The sequence below is a fragment of the Caretta caretta genome, chromosome 18 (assembly GCF_965140235.1).
Source record: "Caretta caretta isolate rCarCar2 chromosome 18, rCarCar1.hap1, whole genome shotgun sequence".
Taxonomy (NCBI): Eukaryota; Metazoa; Chordata; order Testudines; family Cheloniidae; genus Caretta; species Caretta caretta.
In genome coordinates, this window is record NC_134223.1 from 12957311 (window position 1) to 12984742 (window position 27432).

Below are 27432 nucleotides of genomic sequence, written 5' to 3' on the forward strand. Positions count from 1 at the left end.
CTTTTAGGTCTGTAATGTTACAGTTATGTCTCCATAACACCCCTTAAAAAGTGTTAGCTTTTTCTATGGGTTTGCTGGGGTCTTAGTTCTCAGAACACTTCTGATAACAAGTACAGATTTAGCTTCCAAAAAGAACTGAACTATTGACAAAGTGTAATGATGGCCCAGTAACTTGATGGAGATGGAGCAACCCTAAATTAGGATGCACTCCTTAAAGCTTTGCCATGCTAAGGGCAGATGAAGAGACACCAACTGACAATTAAGTTCACCAACTGGTTACTCTCAAAGCCATCTTCTACATCAAAAATAGATTTTGTAATGTTAATGTATAACTGGAATTTTGAGACGCTTTCTTTGGATGATTTGAAATACATATTGCAGAGCTCAGTTTTTAAAATCTTCTAATTTATTTATGGAAGCTAGTGGGGATGTTTATTTGCTCTTACTGCTAAACTATGTCAGTCTCCCAATTCCCCAGGTTAGGTGGCTTGAAAGTAATCATCCGATGAAGTGAGCTGCAGCTCACGAAAGCTTATGCTCAAATAAATTGGTTAGTCTCTAAGGTGCCACAAGTCCTCCTTTTCTTTTTGCGCATACAGACTAACACGGCTGCCACTCTGAAACTAGTTATCAATGGTAATCAACTCTTCTGTTTAAAAAAAAAAAAGTAGATAAATAATTAGAGTGAACCCAGCCAACCCTCCCCATTTCAGCATGGAAGCAGAAGCTTTTGGGCAAAATCTGTGTGGGGGCAGAATTTTATAGTCGCTATATGTTTGTGCATTTCTTTTTATTTCACTGTATAAGCTAAAAGCCACATGTAATGTAATCATACCTTCTCAATGTTAGTTAATTAGTTAACGTCTGCGCAGCTTTTTGAAGATTTAAAGTTCCACGTAAATGCTAGGTATTAACAGAGGTACCAGTCGGTTCAGATTTGCAGGAGGCAAATATCAGAGCTCTATCTGCTCTCTTCTGAAAAGTATGGCAGGTTCATGCAGCAAGGTAGAGCTGGAATAGCCACTGTTCTGTAACTTCAACCACCATTTTGGATTCCATCCACTGACAGGGTAATCCCAAAGCAAACTAATAGTTTTAAAATTACCAACTAAAATAAGACAAGGTAAGAAGGAACAGAACAAGCACTCTGCTTTAATGAGTACGATTTGAAAACCATCACCTGCCAAGCCTGATCAGGCAGTGTGTCCAAACCCTGCTTAGCTGGAGTACTGTGGCCTCGAAATGGGGCCTTAAAAAAAAGGAGAGTTCATAGAAGAGGGGGGTGATAACCGCTCTCTCTTGAGAAGGGGAAAAAGCAAACCTCCATATCTCCAGGAATAGGGCATAAGCCTTTAACCTCTGAATCAAATGGGGTAGGAATGCAGCCTAGTGGCCAGAGCATAGCACCAGAAGCCCAGACTATTCCTGACTCCACTTCCCTTTGTGCAAAGTGCATATAATACTTAACTTCCTCAGACAGGTTGTGTGTCTGAAGTGTACTCTGAGATCATTAGAAGAAAGGCATAATAGATGTGCAAGGTATTATTAATTAGCATGTATACCAGAAATACAGTTAAACTAAGATTAACAAAACATCCCAGTTCTGTGGCTGAAAAGACAAGTATGTTCTATAGAGTAGTATGAAAACACAGAAGGAATATGTAACTCACTCCTGCCACGATTTACATGGTAAATTTAACAGTTGTGAACAAAAACAAAAGAATAAGTAAGTGTGGGTTAACAATCTATGTTGGGCTGAAGCTGACAATTAGCATGTCATTTTTAACAGCATTCTCAGCCAATTAAGCAAAAAGAAAAGGAGTACTTGTGGCACCTTAGAAACTAACAAATTTATTTGAGCATAAGCTTTCATGAGTTACAGCTCACTTCATCAGATGCATTCAGTGGAAAATACAGTGGGGAGATTTATATACATAGAGAACATGTAGCACTGCTAAGGGATTCCTGCAAACTGTATAGCTTTAAATGAGCCTTTGCTGATGTGAAGCGTGTACAGTGGATGCTCAGCATCGAGCAACACTCTCAATAACCACCATCAATTTTCTAGTTTATCTAACCCCCCATCTGATCTGAAAAAAAAAACTGAACATTGTTTCAGTAATCAGTACTATGGAAAGTGAACACTGTACTTTAACTAGTGATTTTATGCTCTTGGCCATGACAAACCAACAGCTCATGCATCCCTAGGCTCTGGGTGTCTAGAACAGACTAATAAATTTGCCAGACTGACCTCCCCAGGTAAACAAACTGTGACCCATGAATCTCTCAATGCCAACTGGTAAGAGGGTTACAAGAATATCCTGATTCTGGTTCACCAAAGAAGGTCATGTGAGTTCTTAAATGAAAGCCAGGGTCACACTGGTCATTAATATAATTGAGAAATCTAGGTACAGATACTATGTAAAGAGTTATGTATGTATACTGAAAATATGTTTTAAAGTCTGTATCAAGGCAGAGTTACAAAGGCAGACAAGAGATATTTATTCACCTGTCTCTCTGACATACAAATTAAGCATTGCAAGATAACACAATGGGGAATCATTTACACAGAGAGTTAAGGGGAGGGAAGGGGAGTGTGTGTGAAATCAACAAGGAGGCAGCACACTGAGAATAAGACATGGCTGGTGATCCTGACTCTGGGTACAGAAAATAAACTTTGTACGATACAAAGAGAAAGCAAGACAGATACCTAGGAAGTAGGTGTACCTTTATTCTTCACCTAGGAAATAAAGGACAGCGCATTTAAAGTGATTAAAATGGGATCTCTGCCTACCATACTGGAAGGCACTGCAAAAGACTTTGGGTGAGATAAGAACTCTTTAGACAGGCGGTTAGCTTGGTAAATTAAGATTAGTCTCTAGGATGATTATTATGATTTTATTTTATATGTAACCCCCTTGTTTCCATTATCCTTATGGTCTCTTGAAACTTTGGTAATACACTTATCGTTTTTGCTATAAGTATATCTCAGTTCTGTGGTGTGAAGCTAGATGCTGATCCCTAGTTGAATCAGGCAAGCTGTTGTATACACTGCTCTCTTGGGGACCACAAACCCTGGTATTTCTGTGAGCATTCAGTAAATAAAGGACTGGACACTACAAGGGAACGCTTCAAAAGAATTCAGGGACTGAGTTATATTTATTGTTAACCTCCAAGGAAAGCAAGGGCTGGAATAGCCCAGAGTAAATTGTCTGTCTGGCTAACAACAGGCTGGTGATGTCAAGGAGCCAATAGTCAGTTAAACACAAGCAAGTCTCTCTCTCTCTTGCTAGAGGCAGGGGGTAATAAGGTGACTCTCAGTCCTCCTGGGTATCCCAAGAACCATCACACAAACTACATGGACTCTGCACCATACCTACTGACTTACTTATAGGACTATCAGGTTGTTTCTTTGTTTTTTTTTAAATCACCTTTGCTTCTGTGTCATTTCTTTGTTATCACAAGGCCAGTGTACTGTTTTAAATTGTAACTGTAATTAGCTTTTCGCTGGAAATGCTTTTAATAACTACTCTCAGTCATGACTGAAATGCAGAGAAATGGGCGGTAGAAAGAATAGGTAAGAAACAATCCATTATGACAAGTCAACATTATAACAAGGAGTCAGAGTTCTAACCAGTCCTGAGACAGGACTGTATGTAATAAAAGGAGGAGGTTTCCAGCCTTCTAGGTTGACTTTACTGAATGTATGTTCCAAAGGACATAACCATAAACCCAGCGCATTAGACAAAGGCTCACAATGCAAATAAGTCATGTGCTAGCTTGATCTGCACAGGCATGGAAAAATATTTTTCATTACCCCCCAACTATTTAACGTCTCTGATCTTTTAGTAGGAGTTTGCTAAAAATAGCCAACCACCACCTTTGAAATACTGAACATTTAAAAAAAAAAATCTCAGTTCAGTGCCTCTAATTTCATAAAACTATAAACATGAAATATAATTTGTGATTACAGATGAAGTTTATAACATTTGGCATGTGTGCCAAGTTTAGATCAAAACCCAGATTATAAATAAAAATTGCATAATTAACTCTGTCTCAGCAAAAGAACATCCCTCTTCCCATTCTCACCTGCTCATTTAAAAAATAAATAAATAAATAAAAAGGAATTAGTCTGGTTTGGACATTTTCCAAGCCTTCTGACTCCTAGATTCACAAGAGTTGTAACTGAAAGTGATTCTACCTTTACCCTCCAAAAATGTTAGAAGACTGTTTTTCCCTTTGTTTATTGACTTCACACACTTTGCTCCTTTAAACAATATGTAGAGACACCACATGCATCATTCAAATGCACCAAACACTACTAATGCATGATCTGAAACAAAACTGGACTTTGGGACTGAGTGTTGAAGTCCAGCTAGAAACCAAAACAAACGAAAAAAAAAAGTTATTTAAAATCTTAGATAATCTAAAAGGCAGATGGGAAAAAAATGCTCTCTCTTATTCAGAATACTCAGAAGACATAAGCATTGTGAACTATCATCTAAATTACATACTTCACTCTACACCATGTTTTAATTCTGAGTAAACTTTGTTTTAGAAGCATTTGTAATTCCCTCCCTCCAAAAAAAATTGTACAGAAGAGCTCTCTCCTTTACTGGTTTACTCCTTTAAAATATGTTAATGCATTCACCTAAACAATTGTATATAGTTTACCAGAAAATAATTAAATATATACATCAAAAAGTGTCCATTTTCCTCAACTCCTTTCAAATTATACCAGAAACAACTGTAGCACTTATATCATAGGTTTAAAATCTTCAATAGAATAATCACAAAAACCACCAAAAAAATAATTCTTCAGTGATTAAGTTGCAACCTACCTGATGCACCAATTGGAGAGGTAGCTGGGGTCATACTATGGACATTCAGGCCAAAACTGGGGGATGGACCTGGGGCTGGCACTACTACAGGTGGTCCGGGTGGGTTCTCTCTTTGTGGAGAGGTAAGAGGGGTGGTGGGCTGGGAAGATGGTCCACCTGCAAGCCGAGCAAGGCGCCTTCGACGGATCTGTACAAAGGAAATAAGAAGTAAATAAAGTACACACATACACACACACAGAATTTCACAAACATTGCACCAATGGTCCTTCCAAGCAATATGCATATCAACCTCTACCAAAAGGCATCACCAAAAACAAGAATATAATGTATGACCCTTGATATAAAGGGAAACCTGCATTAAAGATCACCTCCAATAAGCAATCCCCCTGTCTTATGTGACCATTTTAAAATACCCCTAGAGTTTCCAGTACATTTTTGATATCTTTGAAGACCATCTCTACTGGCCAACCCAATTTGTGTTAGTCCCTTGAGTGGTCATTTAAGACAGGTTTCACTTCCTATTGCACAGCAATGTGAACACATATAACAATTCCCTTCCTCTAATTTAGCAATTGATGGAATCAACTATGTTCTTCTGTTAAAGGAACCTTATCAACATAAATGTTGCCCAAATTTCATAACATCTAAGACCAAGAGAAAAGTTTGTATTTAAAAAAATGTCTTGTGAAAACAGATATCTTTAATCAAAAGATCATTACCCAACGGTGTTTGAAACCCAAACATGAAGACTCTAAGTGACATTTTTCAGCCAAACAGAGAAATACAGAAAGTAAATGAAGAGATGAGCATCCTGCATCTAGGAGCAGTAAATGAGCATAAACTGACAGGTTAATTGGATTTTTAAAATTCTATCCCTTAATGTGTTATTAATAACACAAGTAAAGAAGTGTGTTTGCTTGCAACATGTGACAGGTTGCTAGTGTTCTTTATAATTTCTAAAATTCAGTACCACCACAAGCAGATTGGCTTGATACATAGGGTATAGACAAAGGAAAAATAATATCTACAGAATTTTTAGAACCAGAAAACTAAAAAAAATTAAAAACTCAGAAAGTAAGTTAAATATTACCAAGAACCACTTCTCTAGCACTAAATCAGTGTTCAATCAACTGCACCATTTCTTACTTTTGCCCATAATACCCAAGAGTTGCCAAGCAGGTGAAAGAGGTGCAAGAAAAGATGTGTCAAGTGACTTACACCATGTTACTACAGCCATTTAATAGACTGCCAAACCTTCCTCAATAGAGAAAGATGATGAACTGATCAAATTAAACCAGACTTGAAAAACTCTGGGGAAACATAGCTTCTGGAGCATCTCTTCCTTGACTCTAATGTCACGACATGAATATGGAAGGTGGAAAGAAAATAAATCTTTTTTAAAAAAAAACCAAAAAAGGGCTTTGAATAGAATATCTTAATCCTACTCTTTACAAAGTGAAGTTGCAGTGTTTCTATCACAGCAAGACAAAGCAGCATCCACTCATGCAGCTAAAAACTGTTCTTACTGGGCTCTCTACAGAAAAATATTTAAGAAATAGAACTCACATTTTCCCCCAAATCTGTTTTGCAGAGTGACGAAAGCTGAAGATTTTATATCCTATATACCCACTTACTTGCAACTTTTCTGTAGTGTAACGTTGCTCTAACCATTAGCCAGTTACTACATTTCACCCAAGAGGTAGACATATTTTGGTAGTAGTTCAAGTAATCCCTATATATATATATATATAATCACACACACACAAACCTTGTAAATGAGCTGTAACTCAGAGTATCCTCTATTGTTAACCTATATCAGGGTTCGGCAACCTTCGGCACACAGCCCATCAGGGTAATCCGCTGGCGGGCTGCGAGACATTTTGTTTACATTGATCATCCACAGGCATGGCCCCCCGCAGCTCTCAGTGGCCGTGGTTCACCATTTCCAGCCAATGGGAGCTGCGGGAAGTGGCATGGGTGGCCACCACTACCCGCAGCTCCCATTAGCCAGAAATGGTGAACTGAGGCCACTGGGAGCTGCAGGGGATGGTCAACGTAAACAAAACGTTTCGTGGCCTGCCTGCGGATTACCCTGATGGGCCATCATGCTATTTATACTATATAAAATAGAGAACAATTAATGTGAGAGAAAAGTACCCCGAGGGTTTTCTTTCACACTGTGTCAATGACTGGATGTTGTTATTGTAAACTAATTCCTCTGCAAGAAAAAAATATCACTTTAAGATTCCAGTCCCAAAAAAAACTTATGAAAGTGCTGAACATGACACACAAGTAGCCCCATAAACTACAATGGGGTTACTCACATGTGTAATGTTCCATTTGAATGTCTGCAGGACAAAGGCCCAAATCTCCATATCTGCATTAAAAAAAAAAAGTATAATTTTTGTGTGTGTCTGTAAATGGACTGGGGGTGGTCTAAAGCTAGAGTCATCACCACAGATGTCACAAGGAGACAGGAATATTTACTTGTCTCTTAATATTCATCCATGCAGCAATATAAAGGTGAATAAAACACAGCAAGAACTAAGTCCTAAGGTTTTGGATCCAAGTTCCAAAATTAGAACATAAACTAAAGCAAAGCCAAATTTACATCAGTTTTCAATTAGCTGGAAAGTTTCTTGACAATATAGTGAAAACTCAGCTTGGTCTCAAGTTGATTTGGTCACAAATCTCTGAAAATTAATTTGGCCACATTTAAGTCAGTGTATCAAATCAACTTACATAAGAACATAAGAATGGCTACACTGGGTCAGACCAAGGGTCCATGTAGCTCAGTATCCTGTCTTCTGAAAGTGGCCGATGAAAGATGCCACAGAGGGAATGAATAGAACAGGGCAATTATCAAGTGATCCACCGTGTCATCCAGTCCCACTTTATGGCAGTCAGAGGCTCGTTTACCTGCACATCTACCAATGTGATATGTGCCAGCAATGCCCCTCTGCCATGTACATTGGCCAAACTCGACAGTTTCTACATAAAAGAATAAATGGACACAAATCAGACATCAAGAATTATGACATTCAAAAACCAGTCGGAGAACACTTCAATCTCTCTGGTCACTCGATTACAAACCTAAAAGTGGCAATTCTTCAACAAAAAACTTCAAAAACAGACTCCAACAAGAGTCTGCTGAATTCGAATTAATTTGCAAACTTGACACCATTTACTTAGGCTTGAATAAAGACTGCGAGTTGATGTGTCATTACACAAAGTAAAACTATTTCCCCATGTTTATTTTCACTCCACTACTGTTCCTCACACGTTCTTGTCAACTGCTGGAAATGGCCCACCTTGATTATCACTACAAAAGGTTTTTTTGTTGTTTTTTCTTCTCTCCCGCTGGTAATAGCTCACCTTCCCTGATCACTCTCGTTACAGTGTGTATGGTAACACCCATTGTTTCATGTTCTCTGTGTATATAAGATCTCCCCACTGTATTTTCCACTACATGCATCCAATAAAGTGAGCTGTAGCTCACAAAAGCTTATGCTCAGATAAATTTGTTAGTCTCTAAGGTGCCACACGTACTCCTTTTCTTTTTGCAGATACAGACTAACACGGCTGCTACTCTGAAACCAGAAGTTTATGGACTCCCAGAGCATGTTCCTCACCATCTTGGCAAATAGCCATTGACGGACCTACCCTCCATGAACTTCTCTAATTCTCCCTTGAATCCAATTATACTTTCGGCCTTCACAACATCCCTGGGCAAGGAGTTCCTCAGGTTGACTGTGCATTGTGTGAAGAAGTACTTTCTTATGTTTGTTTTAAATCTGCTGCCTATTAATATCATTGGGTGATCCCTGTTCTTGTGTTATGTGAAGGGGTAAATAACACATTCACTTTCTCCACAGAATACACTTTATAGACCACTATCGTATCCCCGCATAGTCATCTCTTTTCTAAACTGAACAGTCCCAATCTTTTTCACCTCTCCTCACATTAAATTTGTTCCATGCCCTTAAACATTTTTGTTGCCCTCTCTATACTTTTTCCAGTTCTAATATATCTTTTTTAAGATGGAGAGACCAGAACTGCATGCAGTATTCCAGGTGTGGGTGTACCGTGGATTTATATAGTGGCACTATGATACTTTGTCTTATTATCTATTGTTTTCCTCATGGTTCCTAACACTGTTAGCTTTTGACTGCTGCTGCACATTGAGCAGATGTTTTCATGGAACTAGCCACGATGATGCCACAATCTCTTTCTTGAGTGTTAACAGCTAATTTAGACCCCATCATTTTGTATGTATTGTTGGGATTATGTTTTCTAATGTGCATTACACAACACTGAATTTCATCTGCCATTTTATTGCCCAGTCATCCAGTTTTGTGAGATCCTTTTGTAACTCTTCACAGGGTATATTTAAAGAAAGACAAACCTGGTCTCTAGGACTCTGTGAGGTGGGAAGGTCCCAGAACCTAGGCTCCAGCCTGAGCCTAGAAATCTACACAGCAATGAAACTTCACCACAGCCAGAGCCCCATGAGCCCAAGTCAGCTGGCACAAGGCAGCTGTGGGTTTTTCTTTGCTGTGTAGACATACCCAGTCAGCTTTGCACTTAACTATCTTTAGTAATTTCGTATCATCTGCACACTTTGCCACTTCAGTTTACCTCCTTGTCCAGATCATTTATGAATATGTTGAACAACACCGGTCCCAGTACAGATCCTTGGGGAAACCCTGCTATTTACCTGTCTCCACTGTGGAAACTGACCATTTATTCCTACCACTGTTCCCGCGCACACAGCGAAACTGAAACACCGTGTGCACAAAAGTTTTCACAGAAGCACAACAATTTGCACAGAACAAATTTTTTGCACACACGGCCTGTCAAAAATTAGAGGGAACATTGATTCCTACCCTTTGTTTCCTACCTTTTAACCACTTACTGATCTATGATAGGCCCTTCCCCCTCTTATCCCATGGCTGCTTACTTTGCTGAAGTGCCTTTGGTGTGGGATCTTATCAAAGGCTTCCTGAAAGCCCAGATTCACTCTATCCACTAGAGATCACCCATGTCCACATGCTTGTTGACCCATAATTCCCCTTTACAAATGTAGTGAGACTCTCCCCCAACATATTGTGTTCATCTATGTGTCTGATAATTCTATTCTTTACTACAGTTTCAACCAATTTGACTGGTACTGAAGTTAGGCTTACCGGCCTGTAAGTGCCAGGATCGCCTCTGTAGCATATTATAGAATTTGGCTTAGACATTCAGAAGAAAAGATTATTGGACACAAGAAGCCAATTCTCAGTCACACTATGGAACAGTATGAAATGAGAATTACTGTATCAGCCCATTTATCCAAAAGGTCTTCAAGACACCCTAGATAAACATGGGAGCAATGCATGGCAATATTATTTAACTGGAATGTATGTGCATCATGATTTTTGTACTTGCACTGCGGAAAGGTTATTCTTGATCTCCCTACTATATGAGAGCATTTTGGATTTCCATCTTCTTTTTCCCTTCTCTTAACAGCAAATCCACTCTGAAGCAGCAGCACTAACAGTCTCATTCATACTACTGTTGACGCTATACTAGTAACAATTCTGCTTAAACATAATTATTGCTAGTACAGTTTGCTTGACCAGTGGTTGGTACAATGGCTTAGCTACAGCCACGTTTAAGGCCCAGTCTATTCCATAGAAATCTATTTTGTTTAAGTGTCCTCCTTAAACACTCTAGTAATCCAGTCACATTAAAATGTGACTGGATTACTAGAGTGTTTAAGGAGGACACTTAAACATAGTAGATTTTAATGTGACTTGGTCTTCCCTGTGCTGATTGGCCCAGAGGATGTCATAACCATCTTAAGAAATCCTGATAAAGCTCTCGTCTTGTGCCCTGATACTTAAACATGGTACATTTTGGAGATGACAGGGCATAAACAGCATTAAAATGGGGTTTCAACAGTGCTGTAAGGCCAACACAGAGAAGTTCTACCTCAGGATATTTACAGTTTGTTTAGCATGTCTCCCTGGGGGTGGGGGGGGGAATCCTATACCAACAGGTCAGGAAAGCCATGCTAGCAAATGACCATGTTTAAACACAGTTGTCAATAGTAGATTTTGACAGTAGCGTGAGTGGCATCCACAAGACCCCACTCTACACTACGATAAAAAAATCTGAGATGCCCATATTATAGTGTGTATTTCTAACAATTAAAATGTACATCTCCCCTTTTGCCTGTTCCTCATGTTTTACAGCAGTGATCAATATTAGTCGAGCAATGACAATAGTACTCAGACATACAAGGTGGGTGTGGTAGTATCTTTTATTGGCCCAACTTCTGTTGGTGAACTAGACAAGCTTTCAAGTTCCACAGAGCTCTTCTTCAGAGCTCTGGAATGTTTAGGGTTGTCTGTATTATAACATTTTCCCCTTGCTTTTGTGGACACACAAATCTACATCAGTGTTCAGGAGCACTGCTTTAATATAGGTCAAGACCTTCAAAATGTCAGTTTTGACCTAGATTAAAGCTTTGTTCCTCAACACAGAGAGCCTTTTTTGGGTGTAAATAGGCAAAAAGTGCTGCAAGGTGGACAACTCTAGCCCTGTCATACCACCATGCACTAACACAGTTCTTTAAGCAGCGTAAACCAACTATATCAGTTCTAGTGCTATAAACCCAGCAGAGTGGTGGTGTTGTTGCCCTGCTAATATCAAGAGTTACAGCAAGACAAGGGAAATAAGCAAAAGGGAATACATAAAGTCTAACTGTCATTACAAACTCTCATTCAAATTAATGGAAGCGAAAGAAACAAAAACACAATCTTTATTAGCCAGATCTGATGGGTTTGAAGGCTAACCAATCCATTCAAAATAATTTCCAGCAGAAAATATGAAAAAACGATTGAAAAGTCACAGATAAGTAGAGTGTTGATGAAATGTCACACAATTCAGCTAATGTTATCTGAAAAATGAAAAGTCATCCCCTGACACTCTGATGCATAGCTGAGGAAATATCAACGACATGTCCTCACTTTTGTTTTTCCATTTGTCAAGTCCACCTGTACCAACACTGCTAGAAACAAACAAAAATATAACCAAATTAAGTGTGCCTTGCTCACAAACAGAAGTTGTGCCAAGGAGGATAATTAGTAAAACAAAACTGCTGAATTTATAATCTAATTGGAAGTTACATTAGGGCTTAAAAATAATCTGTTTCCCCATCATTCAATTCATATATTTACAGAATGCTTTTCAAATAAAGAAGTGGTATGCAGGATGGAAAAAAAACAGAGGTGGGTGGAAATGGGAAGGAGAAACACAGTGATTCAGTTAGTGGTGTGACTGGGAGGAAAGGAATTAAGAGGGGGAAAACAAGGAGAAAGGGAAGGCAACAAACATATAAAAGAAAAATCATTCAAGTGTCATTGGAAATTAAGACTACAGGTTTGATGTCACTTTTCCACATTATTCAAGCACATTTTCCGCCTTGCTAGCTTTTATCTTCACAGCAGGCCAACAAATTTGGGATCAAGTGGGAGAGAATGATAGGAGAGAGAGGAGAGGAAAAGGCACAGATGCTGAAACATTAACTCTGGATCAGCACGTTTACCAATTTATTCTCAAATACAGTCAAACCTCGATTATCCAAAACAAGGTCACGTCTTGCACAACATGTATTAATTGCACAGGAAATCCCACTCTGTTATCCATTATTTATTTCCCCTCATCCCCTAGTTTCAAGAGGATAATCAAGATTTGATTGCACCCTGTGTCACTTCGTATCTCCCCACCTACAGAAAGTGACAGGCCAAACCAAGTTAACTCAGAAGTTCTACTGAGAACAGTCACAATTATTACTTGCAACAAAGAGGGCACTATTACTACATGTAACATGAACAATTTCTTCCCAGAAAGCTTCCCCTCATCATTTAGCTGAGGTCTGTTGGGAGTATGGCATTTAGGCGCTTTTGAAAATCCTATCAGGCATCCATCTGCATCTTTAGGCCCTAAATACCTTTAAAGATCTGGCCCTAGGCTCTTTAGGGCAGGGACTGACACTTTTTTGCAGTGCCTAGCACGAGGCCCCAGACTCCAGAGGCACAAATGTATTAAGACAGTGCTTAAACCCCCACAATTCTTCTCAAACTGGTCACCACTTTAAGTTTGCCTTTCAGACTGAACTAGTACTTATCAAAGAATGAAGACACAATGTAGTATTTTGAAACATTTTACTAAGAAAGGATGACTATTTACCATACAGTAACCCTACACTATACGGGTCTTGGTTTCAACAGTATCTCGTATATAAAGGGCAAGTTATTTTGTGCCATTCTTTATATGGGGCCTTGAACCATCAAGAGCTACCTTTCCTATATCACCTTTTATACAATATTAACAAATTAAGTTAACACAAAAATCTAAGCAGCCCAATGGAACAGCTGCATTAGTTCTTATTAGTTCACTTAGCACTAGATGTATCTAGGCTCTTTCTGGAAACTAGCTTTCAGAACACTTTTCATCTTAATGAACTTCTACAAAGCTGTCAGCTGGATACTCAACAACACAAAAGATGAAAATAGCTCGATCACTAAAAATAGCAAATTCGGGACTTTATTTATACAACAGACCAATAAAGATACAACCACAGCAACTAGTCTTTCATCCTCATATACTTTTGACCACAAAAATTGAAGTGATTTTTATTCATATCTATTTTGGAGCAATGGTACTAGATCAGCTGAGATTCTAAGCAAACAACCTTTATTCTTCCATGAAAGAGCGGTTTCAAAACTGCACAATGCCAAGAGAAGAACTGACATTAACTCCAGACCCTAATACATCATAGGGAAATAAAAACAATATGCCAGCAACAGCATGTCAAGCAAGTTTAAGAAATATTTCATCTTTTCAATGCACTGTTCATTGAAGAACTTGATGGAGGTTATTGAGCCCATTTAAAAATGAGGACATTTTAAGAAATGACAGATCACTAAATTGTCTCTACTTCAAGCCACATTTTTCTGTCGCCAATTTCCGTTCCTGTTTTCACATGCAATTGTTAGCTTTGCCTCATTTGTAACTCAAAATATTCATTCAATTCTGGCCTTGTTCCTCCGACCTAACTCTCATACTCTCCTGATGCTTCTGCCCCATCTTCCTCTTTCATGTCTCCATGCTCTTGTAGACCCTCTTCCCACATAATATTCTTTAGGTGCTACAGGCCCTGTCTTTTGCAATAGAGCTTTATTATAGCACCATGAAAAGTTGCATCAGCATGCAGCTTTAGTGTTGTAACTGAACATTTTCCTACGCAATTAGTGAACTGTGCCAAACAGATGTTAGCCCCTGCCCTGAAAAGCGAGCAATATAAAGGCTCAGGCATTGATAATAGTCACTTTAAAATTATTGTGGACCATTGGTCCTTATGGTTTCCAAATAAACATGCACTGAAGTGAATGGAAGGCCATTGACTCCAATGGAAGTTTAATCTGTCACAAAGGGTGAAAACCTGAAGCCTTAATTGAACAGAGGGTTAAGAGTTCTTAAGAGAGAATCTAAATCAGAGTCTATTAACATCCTTCTTTAAAAGACTAGCCACATTTTCACATCATGTAGACACAAATCAAGACAAAAAACAAAAATATTCAGAATAAAACTACAAGAGATTTTACAAAGGAGGAAAGGGATGCATAAGATATCCCAAAATATTTTCCATACCAAGAACACACTAATAATTCACCAAGACCATTATTCTCCCATATTTCTTTCAGTTTCAGTTTGTCAAGCTCACTCATATTTGTGACAGACAAATCCATCCATTTATCTTACTAAATATTGTGATTATATTTCTGTGTGGCAATATCCCATTCTATTTCCATGAATGTGGAAGACCTTACAATATTCAGCAGAACCTTGCTAGCTTTCCCTTTGCTATGCCACACACCTCAGATTTAATACTGAGCGGTAGTGAGCTCTCACTTTACTTTCAGTGCTTTTACAAAATATACTACAGAACATTTATTACTATATAGAATCACTTGTCAATGCCTTAATCTTTCTTCTTTTGAAATAAATTCTACATATCCCTTTACCTTTAAGGGAATTCAAGCCTTAACATATATATTGTAATGTTTCAGTCTTGCACTTTTAAAAGTTGTGTTTCTTTATTCACCCACTAATCTGTAAAATCCAGTAACGTGTGAGGATCTCCCAGACATTAGTAGAAATCAGCAAAGTTCTACTGTACTTAAACTATATTTTGAAATTAGAAGAAGCATCCAACCCATGTCACTACCTTCAACCACTGGCAATGCTCAGCATATTAAGTTTCCACCAAAAAGAGTTTTCTTCTCAGCTCCATCCAATTTAGAGACAAAGGAAATCTAGTAATCTTTAAAACAGCTATATTTTCCAATAATGGCCACCTAAGAAACAGGACTTGCTGCAAACAGCAGCAGCAAAAAGGGGAACTTGGAGGAAATAAAATTGATTTGGTTCTGAAGAAGGTCTTTTCCGGTTAAAAGGGTGTGTATATGTTAACCACAAAAATTGATGACATTACTCCCTTAAAAAAAAAACCATACGATAAAGCTTACCTCAAGCAACCACCCAAAGGACCAACCAGCCGAGATCTTTAGCTAAAATTTTACTAGAAAACTTGGGGAAGACTTTAAGAAGCTACTTAAGAAAGTCAGAGATTTTCCTTAATGAAGGTGGAATCCTTAGTGGAGGACTCTGTAGTTTCTGCAATCTCAGTTCCATGATACTGCAGTTCTGATGTCAGTAATTTACGGTATCAGTGACATAACCAGGTTTCTATGGGATGAACGGTCTAAAAATCTAACAAAATGCTTCATAATCAGACACAGTTGGGAAGTACGATCAAAAGAATTAGATATAAAAATATTACTCATGAAACATACCTACTAAATTATAGGCTGTTCCCAATACTAGGAACTACATTACTAGCATCTCCCACCCAATGTCACATGGGAAATGTAGTCTCTATATCACCACAACATATGAAGACCATCCCCAGCCACATACCTATGAGGCACGTGTTCCTAGCTTCTATTGCGACACAGTAGGACTGCTAAATCATGACTTACAACATGATCAAAAATATCCCAGTATTTTGTAATACAAACCTGAACAACAACAGCAGCAGCCGCCTTGTTCTACAAGCTGGTCACCAAGTATGGCACAGAATAAAAGCCATTTCTCCCTGCTACCACTACATTCTAACCACAGAGAGTAAGTCTGCAATTAACCTAGTAGTAAACCAGCTGAATCTGAGGCCCTGAACAATTATGTTGCAGCTGATCAGTCATTGTTTACAGTATAGTTTCCTATGAAAATGTGTTTAAGGGAAGGGGTAGGGAGAGAATGTAGGTTTGAAGGTGTACATGAAGTGGACACTCGGGCAGATGGAGGTTACCAGAAGCAGGAAAACTCCTATGTCAGATCGAAGTAATCTGATCTTTCTCTAAAATATAAATGCAACAGCAGATCCTGAGAGTACATCGGGTTGCATTTAAAAAAGAAGAAACAGAAATAGTTTGCAAATGATTTGCCCCACTTATTGCCCACCATAAGAAACAAACCTACAACTTTATCTGGAAGAATAAAGAGAAGGAAAAAATTAAGGGAATTGAAGTCAGCCACAGAAAACAGGTTGACCTGTTCTAACATGAGCTAACCTGAGTTCTTCATAGAGCTGTGAAAAAAAAAGAAACCCTGTTAAATATGAAACCACACATATATCTCAACTGTCTCAAGTATTGACAAAGGGAAGACTCTTGAAGGAGATTTTAAAATGTCTCGTTCAAAAACAAGATAAAAATCCCAAGAGAGATTTTTTTTAAAAATTCCTAAAAATTAACCCAAAATGAAACAGTCATCCCATAAGTGAACAGGCAGGTACAAACATACAAATAAACAATAAACCGAAAGAAAAGGAATTCAACCTCCACCCTCAAACAAGATAATTACAAGCCAGAAAAACCATGTTGAGGTGCTACAAAGAGACTGGAGTGAAAAAAACCAAACACTAGACAGAGAAAAAGTCACATTATTGTACTTTTCTTTATCAAAGTTTCCCCTTTGGATCAGCAAGACATACATGAACATCCCCAGAACAAGTGCCCCCTCCTCCTTCTCCAAATCAGAAAAATGAATGGCTTTACCCAGTAGCCCAGGTGTAACCCTAGAGTTCAAAATACACTCTCAATCCCATCCTCCTCTCCTAAAGAGCACCAATACCCCTCAGATCCACCCTAATGCTAAGACTCCGTTCTTCGACTCACCCTTCTCCCTCTCAGCATCCAGCCTTTTCCCCCACCCCAAGACCCTCAAACTCACCTCATCAGCGCTCAGCTCCTCCATCGCTTTCCTCTTAATGGTGAAAGTAGTTTGGGGGCTCTTTGCTTCTCTAGGGGACGAGAGCTTCGGGGGAATTCGGTCCTGCTGCCTCTTGCCCCAGGGGTGTCTCAGAATTGCATAGTCAGAGGTGAAGCACAACAATACAGAATTCACCCTCTCTCTGCTTGCCACTCAGGCTAGGAGCAGCAAACCACTCCGCCAACTGCAGCTCAGGTCCTCTCAGTGGCTGCTGCCTCCCTGCGCCCCAGCTGTGACTGCTGCACCCTGCCCCAGCTCCAGGCGCCCAGCTCTTGTTCCCCGTTCTGCTGTACCCTCGCTCAGATGCCCTCAGCTCCTGCTTCCCCCCCACCCCCCCGCTTCTCCAGGTGCCTCCTTCCCCTGTTGCCCCCAGCTCCTGCTGCCCCCTGTACTGCAGGAAGGGCGACACCAGTTCCTGCCTGCCTCAGCCCTGCCCGCTCAGTGCCCCGCCCGGCTGCCCCCTCGGCCGCTTGCCCGGCTCGCTGCCCCTGCCCCACACAGAGATTATTCATCAAAACAAGAAGGCACGGCGGCCATCTTGGGGAGAGATCACGTGAGCCCGCCCGGCTGCTCCGACAGAGCTGAGCACGCCGTGCCCCGCTCCGAGGCAGCCAATAGCAGCAGGAGGAGGCGGCTGCGGGCGGCCACGGCCGCTGAGGGCGGGGGGGAGCGCTCCGGCCGCGGGCACGGTGAGGGGAGGGTCCGGCCGCTGCGCCATAGCAACAGGGGCGGGGCAGTAGGGGGCGGGAAATGGGAGAAACTGGCATTTGGGCGGGGGAGGAGAGAGAGGCAGCGGGAGAGCGACTGGGAGGGGCACAGCCCGGGGGGTGTTGAGGCGGGATATGATGGAGACGGAAGGGGAGAGGTGGGATGGAAGGGGGAGAGGTGGAAGGTGGGAAGGAGGGAGGGGAGGATGGAAGGGGCAGAGGTGGGGTGGCAGGTGGGAGAGGTGGGAGGAAGAAGACGAAAGGGGGAGAGGTGGGGAGGATGGAGGTGGAAGGGGGAGAAGTGAGATGGGAGGATGGAGATGGAAGGGGAGAGGTGGGGAGGATGGAGATGGAAGGGGGAGAGGTGGGAAGGAGGGAGGATGGAGACAGAAAGGGGGAGGTGGGAAGGAGGGAGGATGGAAACGGAAGGGGGAGAGGTGGGAAGGAGGGAGATGGACGGGGAGAGGTGGGGAGGAGGGAGGATGGAAGGGGGAGAGATGGGGTGGGAGAAGTGGGAGGATGGAGATGGAAGGGGGAGAGGTAGCATGGAATGTGGGAGGATGGAAGGGGGAGAGGTGGGTGAAAGGTGGAAGAGGTGGGGAGGATGGAGACAGAAGTGGGAGTGGGGTGGGAGGGTGACCAGATGTCCTGATTTTATAGGGACAGTCCCAATATTTGGGGCTTTTTTTTATATGGGCTCCTATTATCCCCCACCCCCATCCCAATTTTTCACACTTGCTATCTGGTCACCCTAGAGGGTGGAGATGGAAGGGGGAGAGGTGGGAAGGATGGAGACAGAAGAGGGAGAGGTGGAAAGTGGGGAGGATGGAGACGGAAGGGGGAAGGAGGATAGGTGGGGTGGAAGGTGAGAGAGGTGGGGGGGATGGAGACAGAAGGGGGAGAGGTGGGAAGGATGGAGACGAAAGGGGGTGAGGTGGAAGGTGGGGAGGATGGAAGGGGGAGAGGTGGAAGGTGGGGAGGATGGAGATGGAAGGGGGAAGGAGGAGAGGTGGGGTGGATGGAGACGGAAGGGGGAGAGGTGGAAGATGGGGAGGATAGAGACAGAAGGGGGAAGGGGGAGAGGTGGGGTGGAAGAGGTAGGAGGATGGAGATGGAAGGGGATGCAAAGGGGAGGGGAAGGAAAGGAGAAAGAGAAAGAAGTGTGAAAGAAGGAAACGAGGAAAAGCAAAGAGGTCTGAAGAATATTTTAAACTGCCTCCTGATATGTCTGCAATTGGAAGTAACAAGTATGAAAAACTCAAGCTTTTATTTAAGGGAGGGAGGGGGAGAGTTTCCCTTTTACTTTTGTTTAACCTGTGAGACAACAATGTTATTGTCATTCTAACAAGAATTGTTTGTAGGTGGTGAGGTAAGTTCTCCAAACCGCTGAAGTGCTTGTTCCCTGACTCTAAACATTCAATAACTTCCAAAACCCAGGCCATATTTCACACCCTTCCCTATTTTGGGTGACCTGCTGTGTCAGTTGCTGAATACATATTTCCTGTGACAGTAACCACTGGTGTCATGTTTAATTTACCTTGGTCTGCCGCAGCTTTGTTGCTTTTGTGTGGCTTTCCCTCCAGCCTTTGTGTTTATCAGAAAAATTCACATTCCTTATGGGGGTCAATAAAACTATGCTACAACCTCACTAGAAACAAATCTGTTGAATGGCGTGTATCTGATTTCAGCATGGTCAGATATCATGGGGTGCAAATCCAGTGCTTGGAAAATCAATGGAAGTTTTGCCATTGACTTCTTGGGAGCAGGACCTCATACCTCAGTGTATGGTAGCAGTGGGCAATGGCGTTCAGGTTAATCTGTCAGCAATAAGTGTTACTACCATGCCATAATCCGGTTTCCAGAGTTTGTATGAAGGCCTTTCAAACATTTATTGCCATTTAAATGGCCCCCCACTTATCTAGCCTGCTTTATGGTGTGAACAAAGGGAGGAAAAAAAGGATTCAGTATTGCTCACTTTCTGTTCCATTATCTCAGTGTTTTTCTATTAACTAATTATATAAGTCTTATGACACCCCAGTTGGGTAGGTGAATTATCCCCATTGTACGGAGGGGAGAAACTAAGGCACAGATAAGAAACCGACTTGTCCTCAATCATGCAGCGATTTAATAGTGGAGCCAGAATAGAACCCTTGCTCTAACTTCTGAGGAAAAGTGATGGGGCAGATACAATATTTAGAGGCCCCCTAGTCATGACGCATTCTAGCCCAGAGTTGCTCCAAAGAGACGGTCATGTTGAGCCAAACAATGGTATTGGTCTCTTGGGGTTAAATCCCAGCAGGAGTTTCCACAGCGCATCTGAGAGAGGGTCTCCCACAGTTGAGGTATCAAGTGCAGTTGAGCTAACTTAGGCTCAGAACCTTAAATGAGACTGGGTCTCTTTTATGAGAGAAAAGAAAAAAGGGATTGCTATCTAAAAACCAGGATAGAGTGGCAGAAAACCTGCTTTGTTTATGTATGGCTTATTTTGGAGTATACAGATTTAAACTGCATAAAAAGAATATAAACTTATGATTTATAAATTTTTGATTGCATAAAAAATGTAAAATAAACTTGAAACGTTAGTGTGGGTTTTTCCTCTGCTTTATGTGAAATGCCTGCAAAGTTTCTATTGAATAGCATGGATCATGGTCTTGCCATGTCTATGCAGCCTCTCTTTTATATGAAATCAAAATAATCCCCATTCTATGGCCACTAACTATTCTGTTTGGGATTCTTCTTTAGAGGCATACCCAGGCCCGCCAATGGATGGGGGGGCCAAAGGGGGCAATTGCCCAGGGGTCTGGGCAATTTAAAAGGGCCCGGGGGCCCGCAGCCACCACCACTGCCGCTGGCAGAGCAGCAGAGCCAAGGTAGGCTTCCTGCCCGCTCTCACTCTGCGCTGCTCCCGGAAGTGGCCAGAACAGCCATACAGCCCTGGGGGGGGCAGGGGGTCTCCGCACACTGCCCCCGCCCCAAGCGCCCACTCTGCAGCTCCGATTGACCAGGAACTGTGGCCAATGGGAGCTGTGGAGGCTGTGGGCAGCAGCACGCAGAGACCCTCTGGGCCCCCCCCGCCTAGGAGCTGCTGCCAGAGGGATGTGCCAGTCGCTTTTGGGAGCCACCCAAGGTAAGCACCACACCCCCTGATCCCCTTCTGCCCCCAAACCCAGCCTGAAGCCCACACCCCACACCCAAGCTCCCTCCCAGAGCCCGACTCCTCACCCCCTCCCACACCCAAACTCCTTCCCAGAGCCTGCACCCCGCACCCTCTCCCACATCCAAACTCCCTCTCAGAGCCCGACCCCTCACCCCCCCACACCCAAACTCCAGCCCAGAACCTGCACCGTGCACCTCCTCATGCACCCCAACCTCCTGTCTCAGCCTGATGAAAGTGAGTGAGGGTGGAGGAGAGTGAGTGACAGAGGGAGGGGGGATGGAGTGAGCAGGGGGCGGGGCCTTGGAGAAGCGGTGGGGCAGGGAGGGGGCCTTGGAGAAGGGGCAGGGCAAGGGTCTTTGGGTTTGCACAGTTAGACAGTTGGCAACCCTACCAGGCAGGGCGTGTGGAAGGCTTGGGCCGTGCCGGAAGAGCGCACCCAGCAGCTCACTGAGCACCAGTCAATGCAGTCGCAGCGCCACCTAAATGTCAGGTGGACTTTGTCCACATGGGCACGCCTTGTGCGTGCCTGGGGGCCCACTGACTGTTCTGCCCTGGGGCCTGAAATTGCTGTTGGTGGGCCTGGCCATACCATAAATGTACTTCTAGCTTTCTGATAAGTGGCCTTTGTTTCAAATTAACATATCCGTGAGTTATATGTATAGGCCCACATTGATATTAAAATGATCTAGTATTTAAATTTGAGATGTTTTACAAACATAGTAAAATAGATACGTGCACACAATCCTCTCCACCTCTACCTTGTCATGTTGCTGGAAACAGCAATCCCCATCTGTCAAGGGGCCCTCAGTTGTTTCCTAGTAATCCCCTTTCAGTTTTCCTTCTTAAATATGGGCTAGTCTACACTACAAGTGCTACATAAGTGTGGCTGCACCAGTGTAGCACATCTGGTGAAGACGCGCTATGCCAACAGGAGAGAGCTCTCCCGTCAGCATAATAAATCCACCTCCGTAAAAGGCAGTAGCTATGTGGGCAGGAGAAGCTGTGTCATAGCACTGTCCACACCAGCGCTTATGCGCTTACGTCACTCTGGGGGATGGCTTATTCACATCCTTGAGCGACCTAAGTTAAACCGAAGTAAGTTGTAATGTAGACCTGGCCCAAATAGACCTTTCAGTGGTTGTCCCTGATCTTTTTCCCTTGTGTAAGAATAAAAATTTACATATTCTCATCTACTTGTAGCTAGTCTCTCCATTCAGTCCTTTAATGGCTTTTAGTATCACCATAGAAGACATCCCCATTTTCCCCAACCTTTTTTATTTTTCCTGGCTTTGCATTTGAATAATCATGAATTATAATGAGAACAAACCACTCAAGGTCTGTCTCTGCACAGGGAGACTGTGTTCATTTTCAGCTCTATAGCTAAGATCAATCATTACTTTCCTAATCTATATGGGTGGAAAAGAGGATTTTTTTAAAAAAAAAAAAGAAAGAAACCCAGCTCTTTTTGAAGAGGACAGAAGACAGGGAGTTTGTATCTTTGCACTGACATTGTCTGCAGGTTGAACAGTCACTGTTACCAAGGCTCTTAATAGAAAACTGCTTGTAGCAGCCTAGCCTGAGTCAACTGACGACAGAAGCTTATAAAAGGAGGACAACAGGAACCTCCTGAGACAAAAGCAAGTTGGGCTACGTGGACATAAAATAGAATTTAGCAAGAGTGCATATTACATGAGCGCAATAAATACATTTAAAAACAACAACAAGTTGCAGAAAATTGAAAGAAGTCCTAGAATTTTTTTCAGATATTGTGCCATACCAATGCTGTACCTGCAGTCCAATTCCATCATTCCCTAACTTGACTTATTTTAAGAATGTTTAAGAAAAGTGTTTCTCCATGGAAAGTGCTTTTGTTAGGAAATGTCTAGATCCTCTTTTACGAGCCACCACTGACAACCTGAAGACTAAACTCAGAAAGCCAGTCAATGACTGGGTTATGGCAAAGCTATGGTTAAAGCAAAGCAGGATCTCAGTCTCTAGTCTTTATGTATATAATCTGATTAGCTACTACATCATCATAATATCTAAGTGACATTTATTATCTTAATAACTTTATAATATAGATTGACATACTTTCTAGAGTTGGAATTTGCTTTTGATATCCAGGGTTTGATATCCAGTGGTTATGTTCAAGAGTGTATTACTAACTATGGTAGGAAAAGGGATGATGTATGCCAGTGGAAGTCGAGTGCTAATGCCCAATAGTGTAATATCGGGGGTTACCTTGAAATAGAGAACCTTACAGTTGTAAGGTTGGGTCTGTAACTCAATTAGTATATTGTATTATATCTCCTTCAGAATTGGTTTATTGGTCTTTATTCAGCATTTATTTTTTTAGAAAGGAATATCTATTTATTGTATTTTCTGCTCCCCTTTTTGTAGGATCTTTGTGCCAATCATTATCTTCATGCAGTTATTGGTCATGGATGCTGCTTAATCCTGTATCCCCTTTTCTCTTTTGGATTATGTTTTTCATGCTGCCTTTTGTATTTTTCCTCCAGGAAAAATCTTAATCTTTCAAATGTTCCTTTTTAGGTATGTTTTTTTGAAGAACTGCAGTCAGACCTCTAGTTGTTTTACCTGATTTCACTTGACAGTTCATATGCTGGTCTGTAATGGCTACCTCAATGTTAGCAACATTTTACATAAGAGTACATAGAGCATGTCAGAAAATGAGTAAGGGGAATGGATAACCCCATCTCTGCACAAATTTGACATTGCTGGTTGTAATTCTGATAGCTGTTTTTGAAGACATACAGTATTAAGTAAGAATTAACCCAAAGGTCACTCCTAAAAATGGCAGGGAAAAAAGTTTCTTCTTTGGTTTGCTTGTAAAAATATCATTTGAAGCAAACTGAGTCCAGTGAAGAAGACTTTCTACTGTTCTGTATGCCATGGTCAACGTTGCTTCCTTTCTGCACATCCTCATCCTAGGAAGGGTTTACAAAGCTTATGAACCCTAGCCGTCTGCACAGTGAAGTGTTAAATTACTTTTCCTTTGTTTTTAGGTGGTCTGTTTTCATTGCAAACTCTGATGGGCAGGGACCTTATCTTTACATATCCGTATGTGATTGGTGTATGTGGAAACCATGCAGTGGTCAGATACGGCACTAGCTTAGAAGCTGTCTCTGACTTGGGGCTGGTGTGAAAATGTTGTATCCACTTTGCAATTATTTTTGAATGACTGCTGCAAAAAGAGAAAAATTCATCACCAAAATGGCAGTCAGAAAATCTAAATGATCTATAGTGCCTACAAAAGAGACTTTTCTAATATTTTCACAATGGAGAGAGGTAAATAGGAGGGTCCACCAAAATTGTGTACTGCGACCTGTGCTGTTCAACATATCCATAAATGATCTGGAACAGAGGGTGAACAGTGAGGTGGCAAAATTTGCAGACTATACAAAATTATTCAAAATAGTTAAATCCAAAGCTGACTGCAAAGAGTTACAAAGAGATCTCACAAAACTGGGTGACAAAATCACAGATGAAATTCAGTGCTGATAAGTGCAAAGTAATACACATTGGGAAAAAATAATCCCAACTATACATTCAAAATGATGGGTTCTAAATTAGCTGTTACAACTCAAGAAAGGGATTGTGGATAGTTCTCTGAAAATATCTGCTCAATGTCCAGCGGCAGTCAAAAAAGCTAACAGAATGTTAGGAACCATTAGGAAAGGAATATATAAAACAGAAAATATCATCATGCCATTATATAAATCAGTAGTACCCCCACACTTTGAATTGTGTGTGCAGTTCTGGTCACCACATCTTAAAAAATATATATTAGAATCAGAAAAGGTGCAGAGAGGGCAACAAAAATGATTAAGGGTATGGAACAAATTCAGTACGAGCAGAGATGAAAAAGATTGAGACTGTTCAGCTTAGAAAAGAGATGATTATGGGGGGGTATGATAGCGGTCTATAAAATAATGAATGGTGTGGAGAAAGTGAATAAGGAAATGTTATTTACCCCTTCACATAACACAAGAACAGGGATCACCCAATGATATTAATAGGCAGCAGATCTAAAACAAACATAAGCAAGTACTTCTTCACTCAACGTACTGTCAACCTGTGGAACTCCTTGCCAGGGGATGTTGTGAAAGCCAAAAATATAACTAGGTTCAAAAGAGAATTAGAGAAGTTCATGGAGGATAGGTCCATCAATGGTTGTTAGCCAAGATAGTCAGGGATGCAACCTCATGCTCTGGGTGGCCCTCGAATTGTCAAACATCTGACACTATGCATTGTCAGAGACAGGATATAGGGCTAGATGGACGATTGGTCTGACCCAGTATGGTCGTTCTAATGTTCTGTGTTCCTTTGGGATTTTACTCCTGTCCTTGGCTCCTAGAGCTCAACAACACACATCTCCCATTGCAAAGAAAACAGGTATGAACAGTGTAGACTAGTTTATAGTGTCTTAATTTATTTACAGTTTATCTCTTTCCTAGTCTGTTTGAGAGTAAAACTATTTCCTTTCTCTTTCCACATTGTGTCTCAAGCTGCTGAATTTTGTATCCTCTGAAGGCTCTTCAGTTAGCTGGCATGTTGCTGAAAAGGTACAATCTGGTTAGGCAGTTCTGTTTTTGTTGTTAACCAATAATTTTCTAATGTCTAGGATGTGCACGTGAGAGCTCTCAGTCCTCTCATGAGTATCCCAGTTTAGCACTGGCTAAATAATATTAAGTAAGGCTGTAGTAATGGGAGCGCCCTTAGCTCTCCTGGATGAGGGCTCTTTGGTATATTCAATAATACCAGCTTCCCAGCAATGGTGCTTCACCGCACAAGGCCTGATTCTGCCAATATGAGCTTTCTGATAGTAAAAAGAAAAGGAGTACTTGTGGCACCTTAGAGACTAACCAATTTATTTGAGCATGAGCTTTCGTGAGCTACAGCTCACTTCATCAGATGTTTACCGTGGAAACTGCAGCAGACTTTATATACACACAGAGAATATGAAACAATACCTCCTCCCACCCCACTGTCCTGCTGGTAATAGCTTATCTAAAATGATCAACAGGTGGGCCATTTCCAGCACAAATCCAGGTTTTCTCACCCTCCACCCCCCCACACAAATTCACTCTCCTGCTGGTGCTAGCCCATCCAAAGTGACAACTCTTTACATAATCAAGTCGGGCTATTTCCTGCATAGATCAAGGTTTTCTCACATCCCCCCCACCCCCATACACACACAAACTCACTCTCCTGCTGGTAATAGCTCATCTAAACTGACCACTCTCCAAGTTTAAATCCAAGTTAAACCAGAACATCTGGGGGGCGGGGGGAGGAAAAAACAAGAGGAAACAGGCTACCTTGCATAATGACTTAGCCACTCCCAGTCTCTATTTAAGCCTAAATTAATAGTATCCAATTTGCAAATGAATTCCAATTCAGCAGTTTCTCGCTGGAGTCTGGATTTGAAGTTTTTTTGTTTTAAGATAGCGACCTTCATGTCTGTGATTGCGTGACCAGAGAGATTGAAGTGTTCTCCGACTGGTTTATGAATGTTATAATTCTTGACATCTGATTTGTGTCCATTTATTCTTTTACGTAGAGACTGTCCAGTTTGACCAATGTACATGGCAGAGGGGCATTGCTGGCACATGATGGCATATATCACATTGGTGGATGTGCAGGTGAACGAGCCTCTGATAGTGTGGCTGATGTTATTAGGCCCTGTGATGGTGTCCCCTGAATAGATATGTGGGCACAATTGGCAACGGGCTTTGTTGCAAGGATAAGTTCCTGGGTTAGTGGTTCTGTTGTGTGGTATGTGGTTGTTGGTGAGTATTTGCTTCAGGTTGCGGGGCTGTCTGTAGGCAAGGACTGGCCTGTCTCCCAAGACTTGTGAGAGTGTTGGGTCATCCTTTAGGATAGGTTGTAGATCCTTAATAATGCGTTGGAGGGGTTTTAGTTGGGGGCTGAAGGTGACCGCTAGCGGCGTTCTGTTATTTTCTTTGTTAGGCCTGTCCTGTAGTAGGTAACTTCTGGGAACTCTTCTGGCTCTATCAATCTGTTTCTTTACTTCTGCAGGTGGGTATTGTAGTTGTAAGAAAGCTTGACAGAGATCTTGTAGGTGTTTGTCTCTGTCTGAGGGGTTGGAGCAAATGCGGTTGTATCGCAGAGCTTGGCTGTAGACGATGGATCGTGTGGTGTGGTCAGGGTGAAAGCTGGAGGCATGCAGGTAGGAATAGCGGTCAGTAGGTTTCCGGTATAGGGTGGTGTTTATGTGGCCATTGTTTATTAGCACTGTAGTGTCCAGGAAGTGGATCTCTTGTGTGGACTGGACCAGGCTGAGGTTGGTGGTGGGATGGAA

The 27432-nt window shown here is 41.7% G+C and overlaps 1 protein-coding gene across 3 annotated transcripts in view; it reads right to left on the minus strand.

Moving 5' to 3' along the window:
- UBE4B (ubiquitination factor E4B) overlaps nucleotides 1-17559 on the minus strand; it is a 65978-nt gene extending 48419 nt beyond the window's left edge. Inside the window, exons 1-2 of one of the 3 annotated variants that reach the window (XM_075121178.1) lie at nucleotides 17187-17559; nucleotides 4842-5028 (exon numbers count right to left, since the gene is read on the minus strand). In XM_075121178.1, the coding sequence (XP_074977279.1) occupies nucleotides 4842-5028; nucleotides 17187-17210 (211 nt within the window). In that variant the 5' untranslated portion in view covers nucleotides 17211-17559. The remainder of the gene's footprint in view (nucleotides 1-4841; nucleotides 5029-17186) is intronic. The other 2 variants (XM_048824790.2, XM_048824793.2) reach the window with 2 other exon arrangements.
- Between the last annotated feature and the right edge of the window lie 9873 nt (nucleotides 17560-27432).